This window comes from Bufo bufo, chromosome 3 (genome assembly GCF_905171765.1).
Source record: "Bufo bufo chromosome 3, aBufBuf1.1, whole genome shotgun sequence".
Lineage (NCBI taxonomy): Eukaryota > Metazoa > Chordata > Amphibia > Anura > Bufonidae > Bufo > Bufo bufo.
The window spans coordinates 383916955-383930161 of record NC_053391.1 but is presented as its reverse complement, the minus strand read 5'-3'; the positions used below and the strand labels follow the sequence as shown (position 1 = coordinate 383930161).

General features: G+C 44.3%; 1 protein-coding gene across 1 annotated transcript in view; it reads right to left on the bottom strand.

Moving 5' to 3' along the window:
* The window catches only part of TXLNG (taxilin gamma), a 56411-nt gene that overhangs the window by 30085 nt on the left and 13119 nt on the right, over window positions 1–13207 (bottom strand). Inside the window, exons 2-7 of the mRNA XM_040424738.1 lie at window positions 10004–10277; window positions 8515–8606; window positions 7456–7626; window positions 5921–6115; window positions 4526–4645; window positions 3310–3384 (exon numbers count right to left, since the gene is read on the bottom strand). Coding sequence (XP_040280672.1) covers window positions 3310–3384; window positions 4526–4645; window positions 5921–6115; window positions 7456–7626; window positions 8515–8606; window positions 10004–10277 — 927 coding nt within the window. The remainder of the gene's footprint in view (window positions 1–3309; window positions 3385–4525; window positions 4646–5920; window positions 6116–7455; window positions 7627–8514; window positions 8607–10003; window positions 10278–13207) is intronic.

Below are 13207 nucleotides of genomic sequence, written 5' to 3'. Positions count from 1 at the left end.
ACGACATCTTTTTCGGGGTGACTGTTGGGTTGAGGTACCAGGAACGACACTGGGGAAATGTCGCTCATGTAGACGGCTAACTACACTGGTGGATGGGGCCACGGAACCTCCTGGGTAAAGGAGGTTCTCGATGATCTCTTCCTGGAATTTGAGGAAAGATCGTGTTCTCCCAGCCTTACTGTAGAGAACAAAACTATTGTACAGCGCCAATTGAATTAAATATACAGACACCTTCTTATACCAGCGTCTGGTTCTGCGGGAAACTAAATACGGAGACAACATCTGGTCATTGAAGTCCACCCCTCCCATGAGCGCATTATAGTCGTGGACACAGAGGGGCTTTTCAATGACACGGGTTGCTCGCTCAATTTGGATTGTCGTGTCTGCGTGAATGGAGGAGAGCATGTAAACGTCACGCTTGTCTCTCCATTTCACCGCGAGCAGTTCTTCGTTACACAAGGCAGCCCTCTCCCCCCTTGCAAGACGGGTGGTTACAAGCCGTTGGGGGAAGCCCACGCGACTAGTTCGCGCGGTGCCACAGGCGCAAATCCGTTCTAGAAACAAATGCCTAAAGAGGGCCACACTTGTGTAAAAATGGTCCACATAAAGATGGTACCCCTTGCCGAATAAGGGTGACACCAAGTCCCAGACTGTCTTCCCACTGCTCCCCAGGTAGTCAGGGCAACCGACCGGCTCCAGGGTCTGATCTTTTCCCTCATAGATCCGAAATTTGTGGGTATAGCCTGTGGCCCTTTCACAGAGCTTATACAATTTGACCCCATACCGGGCACGCTTGCTTGGGATGTACTGTTTGAAGCCAAGGCGCCCGGTAAAATGTATTAGGGACTCGTCTACGCAGATGTTTTGCTCGGGGGTATACAAATCTGCAAATTTCTGGTTGAAATGGTCTATGAGGGGCCGAATTTTGTGGAGCCGGTCAAAAGCTGGGTGGCCTCTGGGACGGGAGGTGGTGTTGTCGCTAAAATGCAGGAAACGGAGGATGGCCTCAAATCGTGCCCTGGACATAGCAGCAGAGAACATGGGCATGTGATGAATCGGGTGCGTTGACCAATATGACCGCAATTCATGCTTTTTTGTCAGGCCCATGTTGAGGAGAAGGCCCAAAAAAATTTTAAGCTCGGAAACTTGGACTGGTTTCCACCGGAAAGGCTGGGCATAAAAGCTTCCCGGGTTGGCGGCTATAAATTGTGTGGCATACTGGTTGGTCTCTGCCACGACTAAGTCCAAGAGCTCCGCAGTCAAGAACAGCTCAAAAAATCCCAGGGCCGAACCGATTTGAGCCGTCTCAACCCGAACTCCAGACTGGGCGGTGAAAGGGGGAACTACAGGTGCGGCTGAAGTTGGTGACTGCCAATCAGGGTTTGCCAGCACCTCAGGGATTCTAGGGGCTCTACGGGCCTGTCTGTGCGGTGGCTGCGACGGGGTAACTAGTGCACGTGCCACCGTACCAGCTTCAACTGCCCTTCTGGTGCTCGCCACGTCACCATGTTGTACGGCAGTGCTGGTACTAGGTCCGGGGAGGGCTGCGCTGCTGGTGTATGCCTCACCACGTGATCCGGCAGCGACAGCCCCACTCTGCTGCTTTTGAAGCGGATCCTGCATAACCTGTGGTCTAGCAACACGGGGCCGGGTACGCCTGGTGCTGCCAGGGACCTCCACCTCCTCGTCCGAACTTTGGGTCAGAGAGCCACTGCTTTCCACAGGTTCATATTCTGACCCGCTAGATTCATCAGATGAGGGTTCCCACTCCTCATCCGACTGGGTCAGAATCCTGTAGGCCTCTTCAGAAGAATACCCCCTGTTTGACATTTTGGACTACTAAATTTAGGGGTATTCCCTGAGACTACCCAAGAAAAAAAGCAAGCCTGTCTTACAAAGGGGAGGCTAGCGAAGTACCGGAGGCCGCTGCGGTTGATAAAAAATATCAAAACTGATTTTTTTATCGCCGCAGTGCATGTAAAATGAATGTGCAGTGATCAAAAAATATATATTTTTTGTCACTGCGGTGGGGCGGGCGTGGGTGAACGCACGTGTGGGCGACCGATCAGGCCTGATCGGGCAAACACTGCGTTTTGGGTGGAGGGCGAACTAAAGTGACACTAATACTATTATAGATCTGACCGTGATCAGTTTTGATCACTTACAGATACTATAAAAGTACAAATGCTGATTAGCGATACGCTATTCAGCGAATAAAAGTGACTGCGGTGCGGTGGGCTGGGCGCTAACTCACGCTAACTACCTAACCAAGGGGCCTAAACTATCCCTAAAACCTAACAGCCAATACTAGTGAAAAAAAAAAAGTGACAGTTTACACTGATCACTTTTTTTCCTTTCACTGGTGATTGATCAAAGGGGTGATCAAAGGGTTAATTGGGGTGCAGGGGGGTGATCTGGGGCTACAGTGTAGTGTTTGGTGCTACTCACAGTTCAGTCTGCTCCTCTGCTGAATCCAACCGACGAAAAGGACCAGCACAGGAGCAGACAAGCCATATAACAGATCATATTTACTAATATGATCTGTTATATGACTTTGGATTGGATTTTTTAAAAATCGCCAGCCTGCCAGCCAATGATCGTTGCTGGCAGGCTGGTGACGAACTTCTTCTTTGAATTTTGCCGGCCCGCGATGCGCATGCGCGGGCCGGCTTGGAGCGAAATCTCGCGTCTCGCGAGATGACGCGTATATGCGTGATTGTGCGCAGCGCTGCCACCTCCGGAACGCGAATCTGCGTACAGCGGTCCGGAGGTGGTTAAAGAGGATCTGTCGCCACTCTTGACATGTAGTAAATAATTTTAGTCTGGATGAAATGCCAATTCTGGAGCATCTAGACACTTTGTGATGTTTATGAATAAAGGTGGGTGTAAACAGTTGGGGGTCTGTCCCTACAAAGTCTGACCCTCTCCAATCAGTGCTGCCAGTGTCAGACTGTGCAGGGACACCCCCCCCCCAACTGGTAACACCCAGCTGTACCTTTATTGATAAACATTCGGCAGAGACAATATAGGAACGGCACAACATACAGTTATATGTAAAGATGTGCCAGAATTATTACATGGGGAATGCAAGTTTTAATAAAATAAAAAAATAAAAAAGAATTGTCAAAAGAGGTGACAGGACCTCTTTTAGAAACGGATCTCTATGCTGAAGTATTTGTTTTTTTTAAAAAAGGAAAAAAAAAGAAAGAATCCCCACACAAGGTGTGTGGCATATTGTATGTGCTGTAAGTAGAGAAATGTGTATAAAAGTGTAAAACACATGTAAGAAGAACAGGTCATCGTCTTTACCTGCTGCTTTAACTGACTCTCTTGCTGCTTCAGCTCCTCAAATTTTTGCCTGGTTTCTGTGGCTTCATTCAGCAACTAAAAGTAAAATATTGAATATATATATATATATATATATTATGCCCAGTTCTCCTAAGAATATTAGTTTTCCACTCAAAGTAAATACACCAAATGGTATTCAGGAAAGGGGGACGTGGTGCTGAATAAGTCTGCCTACTACTGAAACACAGCAATAATACTAAAACATCTTGTATTTTAGAGGAACTCACACTAGATCATAGAGAAGCACAGACCTCTAACACCACTGGCATATAAATTGATTTTGAATACATAAAAACAATGAATTGGAATATGGTAACAGTAAGCAGCATCTCCGTAAGGATATATAGACATCCATGTCGAAAGAACAGCCGCAAATAGCCTTAAAGGGGTTGGCCATTTTCTGCTTACACATGACTCTCCATCAGTGGCCATCTTATGGACAGGACCTCAGTGTGGACAGCACAAAAGGCTTGGCAAACAATAGGGAATACCTTCTAAAATATAGACAATGGTGCAGAATTTCAACAAAGACTATATTAGTAAGTGATTTATAATCTCACAAAAACATTTGTCAACAGTAACCAGAAAGTGGCCAACCCCTTTAAGGCTGTATTAGACAGCCTGATGTGGCAGACAATTGTTGGGAAGGAAACATTCCCTCCCAGCAATCGCTTGCTCACTAGCGCAGAAGACCACTGCTATTATATGCAGCATTCTCCTCCACAGCACAGGGAGGAGTGATCACTATGAAATCGCTCGTCGCCATGCTATATAGTGGTTTGCCGGAGGCAGATCGATATTAGACACCATCATCTGCTGCCTGCAAACGATAATTATTTTAACATGTCAAAAGATTTGGATTTCCCGATGAACGCTTATTAGAGATTATCTGCCGAAAAACCTGCAGGTGTAAAGCCTCATGCAGACGCCCATAAACACAGTCCGTGAGATACCGGAATGGCATTGCAAGAGCACACGGAGTCATTGGTTGCTATGACGCCGTGCGCTCCTGCAATGCCAGTCCGGTATCTCACGGACGTCTGCATGAGGCTTAATACAGGCTTTACTCCCCCAGCTCCCCTATAAACTCTCAGGCCACAGATCACCAGTACAACACACAAGGCTTGCACAGCCACTCTACCTGAATTGCACTGGTATTTGCTCTGCTTGCACTTACAAATTCTCTTTCATGCTGGTGTCGTTCCTCCGCTTCTTTCATAAGCTGAGTTGTCTGCTGAAGTTTTGCATCGATTAGTTGCTGCTGTAGCTCCTTATGTTTGAAGACTTTATCAATGTGCTGCAGAAGATAAAAACAAGTAGTTTTACTTCCATTAAACAATGAAAATTTACTTTTTTGGTAAATAATTTGCCAGGAAAATACGGCTGAGCAGATTTGCGAGGGAAACAAGGATTGGACGTGTTAGATTTCAACATCCCAAATACTTTTGTTCCCCTGTGGGATATATGCAGGCAGAGATGTCCTCTAGCATGACCCAGATGTCCTAAGCTACATGGATCAGCATACAGTTTTCTCGTATATGCCTAGCTTAAAAGGGATTCTCTCTTATGGACAATCCCTATTTGTTCAAGCACAAGTGCTCTCCTGCTGGGACCCCTGAGATCAGCTGCAATCTGTGGAAACCTGGCAGTAAAGGGGGGGATTTATCAAAACTGGTGTAAAGTAGAACTGGCTTAGTTGCCCACAGCAACCAATCAGATTCCACCTTTCATTTTCCAAAGGAGCTGTGAAAAATGAAAGGTGGAATCTGAGTTGCTATGGGTAACTAAGCCAGTTCTACTTTACAGCAGTTATGATAAATCTCCCTGCAGCGCCACCACAGGGGAAAGAAGCATTACACAGTACCCAAAGGGTTCTCTGCGTCAATAAGGACTGGAGAGATCGTAAAGTGCAAGAGACCAATTACAACTTCTTTACACTCTGACCAAGAGATGGAATTCAGAACGGATGACCAATAGTGAATATAGAAATAGGTTTTCTAAACTGGAGAACCCCCTTTAAGCTGTGTATAGATTCAGCATCTTGCCAATTTAAACTGAATGCACAAACAACCTTAGGCCTGTGGGTGTCTGGACAGTCCCCCCTAAGGTCCATCACTGGTAAACAAAAATCCAGAGAACATCCTTTGTGCTCCTCAGAGATGAGCGGCCCCAAAGGGGATCAGGTGGGTACTTACTTCCTACTATAGCCTATAATCAATCGAAAAATTACCTGGATCAGAATCCATAAAGGTGCAGGATGATTACAGATTTTTTTATATTTTAAATCCTAAAAACAGAAAGGGGTGACCCACTGATCATTATACTACATCTGAAATCAATGTCAAGACAAAAAGAGAAAACGTGCACAACAGCACAAATTATCTTCACACAGATTTGCTGCATAGATTATCCCATTCATCTGCATGGGGCTTGTCGAAATCAATGTGCTTACTGCCAACCCGGAACGGATTTTCAGTCACAGAAATTTCTGCAACAAATCTGCCGCTTGTGAATACATCCAATATTGCATGCAAAAATATTTCACATATATGGCTTTGTGCTTAAATGGTACCTCTTCACGTAGAGCGTACTGTTCAATAAGTTTCTTTAACTTATTTCCCAGGTCTACATTCTCCTGGCGGAGCTTGGCATGGTAGACATCATGTTGTTCCATCTGTGCTTGGATTTCATTCAGGGTCATCTGGAAATGGGCAGTGGCTTCTTTGCGCTCTTCCTCATACGCACGTGCTTGATGCAGATTGTCTTCCTGCGTTTCAGAAACATTTTACATTCATGGACATGCACGTCCAATACACAAATCAAACTCTGGAAACATTTAAGATGAGGAGGGCCACATGTTCTAATCCAAGGATTGACTGCCAGCAGGAAAAGTTACTGGGTCATATCTTAGGGCTCTTTCACACTTGCGTTGTCCGGATCCGGCGTGTACTCCATTTGCCGGAATTACACGCCGGATCCGAAAAAACGCAAGTGAACTGAAAGCATTTGAAGACTGATCCGTCTTCAAAATGCGTTCAGTGTTACTATGGCAACCAGGACGCTATTAAAGTCCTGGTTGCCATAGTAGTAGTGGGGAGCGGGGGAGCAGTATACTTACAGTCCGTGCGGCTCCCGGGGCGCTCCAGAATGACGTCAGAGCGCCCCATGCGCATGGATGACGTGATCCATGCGATCACGTCATCTATGCGTGTGGGGCGCCCTGACGTCACTCTGAAGCGCCCCGGGAGCCGCACGGACGGTAAGTATACTGCTCCCCCGCTCCCTACACTTTACCATGGCTGACAGGACTTTAGCGTCTTGGCAGCCATGGTAACCATTCAGAAAAAGCTAAACGTCGGATGCGGCAATGCGTTAAGGCCGGATCCGGATTAATGTCTTTCAATGGGCATTAATTCCGGATCCGGCCTTGCGGCAAGTGTTCAGGAATTTTGGCCGGAGCAAAAAGCGCAGCATGCTGCAGTATTTTCTCCGGCCAAAAAACGTTCCGTTCCGGAACTGAAGGCATCCTGATGCATCCTGAACGGATTTCTCTCCATTCAGAATGCATGGGGATAATCCTGATCAGGATTCTTCCGGCATAGAGCCCCGACGATGGAACTCTATGCCGGAAGACAAGAACGCAAGTGTGAAAGAGCCCATAAAGGTGTTATCCCAAGATAGATGTAAAAATAAAACATAGTACATGACAATCTCTTTCTAACAAAGCTAGACTCAGCCCTGTACCTCACATGGGTCCAGAGATCTACCAAATTCATTGCTTACTGCTCTGCTGGATTCATTTCAAGCTGACAGCTCTGGGGGAGTGTCCTGTCCGCTGCAGCTGTTGGCAGTTTATGGATGTAACTGAGCATGTGCAACCACCTCTGAGGTGGACGGAAAAAGAACAGCAGGTGGCACTATACAGGCAGATAGAATAACTAACATTCTTGATTACATGCAATTGCTACGTATTCAGATCTGGATATTGGACTGAAAACTGCAAAATATTCTTTGTGGAACAACCCATTTAATAACCAACTCTGAAAGTGGATATTACTTCTAAGACAGTGCGAGGCGTAGCATCTTTTGACCTAGCATGGATCTAACCTTTAATGTCTTGTTGTGTCTCTGGAGCTCTCGGCACAGGGACTCAAGCTTGCTACGTGTCAGAATGGCTTTGCTGTGCTCGCCCTGAAGGTGAACCTTCTCCTTTATCACTTGTGACTGTTTTTTCTGCAAAATCTTCATCTGTTTCTGGAAATTCCGGCTTTCTTCCAGCTGAAATCAGAAGAAAAGAAGGTTAGGGGCTTTTTACAGAGATGCTTCTGTTACATACATGCTGCTAACAGTACATAATGAAATGAATAAAAAAGTATATTCAGCTCCACATCATTTGGGAAATAAGGCCTGGGTTATAGTCAGTAATTAAAAGGAAATCTCAAAGTTCATTTCAGTGGGAACCCAATATAGTTAATATAGAGCAGCTTTAATAGGACAATGTGATTTACTGTAAAGGTGCATCTTATAATAAAACCAATTTGACAGTCAATAAGCCAAATGGTACAACCCACTTTACTGCTGATGTTTGTCGGTTATAGGCATCTGTGTGGCTAAAATAGGCAAAAACATAAAAGGGGTTGTCCAGGTATTTATATTTTTTAATCCCCATACGCCCAGCGGTACATGTGAAGAAATCTATAATCTATTCTCACCACTGCTTCATTCTGGCTCCTGGGCTTTCTTTACTGGACTTCCAGTCCTAGTCTGTGATAAAATCTGCAACCAGTGACTGGCTTCAATGGTGGTGTCCTCAAGCGGCACATGAACCAGCAGCATCATGCTGCTTGCAGATACCTTACTGCTGGGGCCAGTCATTGGCTGCAGCTGCGCACATGACCTCATATGTGGGAAGTTGACAAGCAGGGACTGAAAGTCCAGTGAGGACAGCCCAGGAGCCATGTAGCTAGAATAGAGCATAGGGGAGCAGATAAGTATAGAATTATTAACAGGGGGAAATCTTAAAAGGACAATCCCCTTAAAAGGTGAGTTCACATACTTCCGTCTACTTAGTAAGTGTATGTAAGCTCACTTACTGTGGTCAACCAGACATTTGATAAAAGTCAATATGGAACATAAGTCTGTTAACCCATTCTACACAGTACATACAAGATCAGCATATTTCTTGCAGAGTGCTGCCAGTTTTTCTTCTGGAGACCTCAGCGTGTTCAAAGCCTGCATCAAAAGTAGCACTTCTTTACCTGCAGGCCAAGCAAATAGGAATCAGTCTCTGAGAAACCAACAGCTTGATTACTACAATTTGCCAGCATTGATCACACTTCTAGTAAAAGGCCTAAACACACAGAAGGTCTGATAGCTGAGATGTCTAATAAAACCCGAGGACGGGAAGAAGAGAATTAGTAGCCATTTATTTTTAACCAGACCAAACAAGAAAATGTAAGTAAAGATGGTACCTCTGAACGTATACCAACATGGGTGCCAGCACACAAAAAACAAGACAAATGCATCTAAGCAATATAAATAATAATATAAAAGATATCTCCACAAAAAACCTATTGAAAGAGGGCTGCTTGTGGTTAACAGTCCAAAAATTACACAGCATAATATAAGATAATAAAAAGAAAAATTTAGATTGTGGTTGATACCTTTTAATGGCTAACTGAAGAGATGATGACAATTGCAAGCTTTCGAGACTACTTAGGCCTCTTCCTCAGGCGTCTTAAGACAGTAGCTGAAGATTCACATATTTATAAAACAAAGTACATAGGAATAATGAGGTAAATGAGACAAGTGATGTAGATGCAGATCAATGTGAGTGGAGAAAAAACTGTTGTATAAAAAGAAAATGTCGCTGTCCAGTTGTGCCCGCTAAAAGATGCTGAGGATGAGGCCCAAGTAGCCTCGAAAGCCTGCAACTGTGTCCTTATCTTTTCAGTTAGCCATTAAAAGCATCAACCAGTGTGGAATCTCATTTTTTATCTTCTATTTACTGGCCAACACGGTACAAATATATGTTTACCAGCATAAGAGGTGTAACAACACTATAAAACCAGAAAAATCTAACTTGTAATACACAAATCCGCAGTATGAAGAATTCTCAATTTCACTCTGTTGATATGGATTATTCTTTACTGGGAGCGATCAATCAGTGCTCTAGTTTAATGAAAATGAAGTCATGTTTTATTGAGAGGGTATTTCCGTACATACAAGGGACATCAAGTAAAATTTTATGGGACTGTTATCAGCAGGCAGTATGTAATGGTTTAATTCCCCTGTGGTGGCGCTGTGAATCAATCACTGTCCTTTATTACAGAGGATTGCAGGGGGCCCAGTGATCAGGGGACTCTAATAGAAAAAGGGTTGCCCAAAGGGGCCAACACCATTAAGGCTAAATTCACATTCTGAATGTAAAACACAGTGGTAAATTCCTGATCTAAATACAAATGTAAAACGTGGGTTTTCAGACTTTGAAGTTGAAGTAGTTGAAGAAGTGTGGAGTTAAAATCTGCAAATATTCTGGATTTTAAAGTCCGCAGCACATGCTCCATTCCAGAGCCTTTCCTCTGGTGCATGTGAATGAGGTTCTCAGCCCCTATCACTTGGTTGCAGATTTAGGTCACTCTGCTATACAACTTACCTAGCGTTTTCTCTTTATTGTTCTCACTTCCCGGGTCTTGCTGGCCATCGGGAGGCCCCAGTCTGGTGTCTTCTCTTCCTGGGGGTTTCTCTCGAGATGCTTTCACCAAGAAGTCAGACATCATGTTGTGTTCAATGTTGGTGGTTTGCACTCTCTCTAGACACCGGGAACTGGACAGTGCTTTGCCATTCTCCACAGATAAAGACTGCCTGGGGCTTACCAATGGTTCAGAGTTACTCTCAGCCGGCTTTAGTTCACTTTCTCTCATCACAATCTAAGAGAGGACACAAAACAAAGACAACAGGGCTTCATACAGAATAAATAAAGGGGACATCACAGGGATTTTCCTTGAGTTTGATATTGATGGCCTATCTTCAGGATAGGTCATCAATATCGGATCTGTGGTGGTCTGACACCCGGCACCCATGCCAAGCAGCTGTTTTAAGAGGCTGGCCTCCTCACAGCTTACCAGACACAGGGGCGTAACATTGTAGTGGCCCAGGCCCACTCACTTACTAAGCCATGTTACCAATGAACGTGATGTCACTGGTCTAGGAAAAAGCAGCGGTGGTCAACAGAGCACCATGGGTTCTTCAAACAGCTGGTCAGCAGGAGTGCTGGGAATCAGACCCCCAACAATCAGATATTGATGACCTATCCTGACAGAACTCCTGCAAAAGTCATTTACATTTACTGTAGTTTGACATTTAGACCACATCAAAAACTGACATCTTGCTCAGGACTTCATGTCATCGATATATACGAAGTACCGACTGAGTGGGGCTGATGTTAGAACACCTATAGATGACATGTCTCAGGGTGGATTTGATTTAAATCAAACTGATTTAAATCACGATTTAAATCACTAGTCAGTAAGGCTTGATTAAAATCATAGTTTTCTACATAAAGACTAATTCTTGCTGGTATAACTTATAATATGCAAGTAGATGAAGATTTTTAGAACAACAACTTTTCATATTAGTTTGATTAGGTTGATTCTGCATTCATAGGTTTGTAGAAGTTAGGATTAAGGTATTTTTCTCAACTCTGTTCATCATTGATTTTTATCCACCCGGATGGTGAGACATACAGGCGCACATAGAAAAACTGAAGGTGTAACATTTTTTTAAATCTTCTGAAGTGAAGGTAAGGTACTGTTATGATTGAAAAGTCCCACAATTGGATACCAGCAATACTATAGAGCAGGGTTGCTCAACCTGCGGCCCTCCAGCTGTTGTAAAACTACAACTCCCATCATGCCCTGCTGTAGGCTGTTAACTGTAGCCTGTTTGGGCATGCTGGGAGTTGTAGTTTTGCAACAGCCTGAGGGCCGCAGGTTGAGCAACCCTGCTATAGAGCATATACACAGGGTAGCTACATATATTATACACAGATGCCATGTTCTCAGGTAATACAAAATATCTGGGCAGCAGTAAGTACACTAAATACTGGCTACAGCCAGGGAGCTCTACATGTGTGTGTGTGTCCCCCCAATGCCAATACAGGGGTGCTGTGATACTCCAGAGAGGCACAGGAGTCAGATGTGACTTTTATTCCCCAGATCCAGTGCCATCCCTGCACCCCGGCGTAACGGAAGATTGTTTACATAGACCAAAGTTTACAAGCCCCCAATATTCTGATAGGATTTTGTTTTTACTTATTATTAAATGTATTACAATGTAAAAAATATTCTAACAAAGATTCAGGCACAGAATTAATGTGCAATAAACAAGCTACAAGCAAAAACAACGGCCCCCAACAACAGAGTGAAATACAGCAGCCCACGGCCAAAACTCTGTACTGGGAGGGGTCTGCGAGTCCTAAGTCCAAAGAAATAATGTTAACCACATGCTCAGTTTACACGATGCAGAATTACAACTGAAACGTCCTTCATAAAACAATGTCAAGAGCCCAAGTAGAGAAAGTAGTGGCTATGTAAAGAGTAACCCTACCAAGTACTTCAGCTTATGGGTCTCTTCTACTTTATTAAGTAGTGGAGACGATCTCAAGACGACATGGTCTCCTGAATATGGACTCCAGCCTTTTGGAGACGATACACTAATCTGGAAAGACAGCATTTGCCTGAATTTTTGCACAAATGTAAAATGTGTCAATGGCTAAATCTGCTCAGGATTTTAATCGGGTCACATTTGACATAATTGCCATAAGTGTTTATTTAAACTAATTTATTTCGACTAATGTACTGCAGGAATGAAGTACTATCCAACATGTCCAACTTTATTATTTTTTTTTTTTAATACCATCTATCACTCAGCAGGTAGGTGGCAAACATAATCTTAAGACATATAGAGTCCCAACATCGACAGACTCAGCTAATTTATCTTATGTATATAGCCTGCTTTACAGTTAAATGGGTTGTCCTATTACAACCACCTATAACCTATCCACAGGATAAGTGTCCGATTGTCAGCGGCCTGACCTTGGGGGCCCCTGCTGGTCAGGAAAGAACAGGGGCAGTGTTTCCCCACTTGAATGAGGCAGCAAGGCACACATGTCCAACGCTCCATTCAGCTCTATGGCCTCTTTCACACAGGCGTTGCGGGAAAAGGTGCGGGTGCGTTGCGGGAACATGCACGATTACATTGTAATGCGTTTTGCACTCGCGTGAGAAAAATCGTGCATGTTTGGTACCCAAACTTCTTCACAGAAGTTCGGGCTTGGGATTGGTGTTCTGTAGATTAATAGCATTCTGAATACAGAATGCATAGTAAAATAGCGCTGGAGGGGTTAAAAAATAAATAATTATTTAACTCACCTTAATCCACTTGCTCGCGCAGCCCGGCATCTCTTCTGTCTTCATCTTAGCTGTGTGCAGCAACAGGACCTGTGGTGACGTCACTCCGGTCATCACATGGTCTGTCACATGATCTTTTACCATGGTGATGGATCATGTGATGACCGGAGTGATGTCACCACAGGTCCTTTTCCTGCACACAGCTAAGATGAAGACAGAAGAGAAGCCGGGCTGCGCGAGCAAGTGGATTAAGGGGAGTTAAATTATTATTTATTTTTTAACCCCTCCAGCGCTATTTTACTATGCATCCTGTATTCAGAATGCTATTATTTTCCCTTATAACCGATTGTCTCCTAGCATCCGTGCGTGAAAATCACACCGCATCCGCACTTGCTTGCGATTTTCACGCAACCCCATTCATTTCTATGGGGCCTGCGTTACATGAAAAA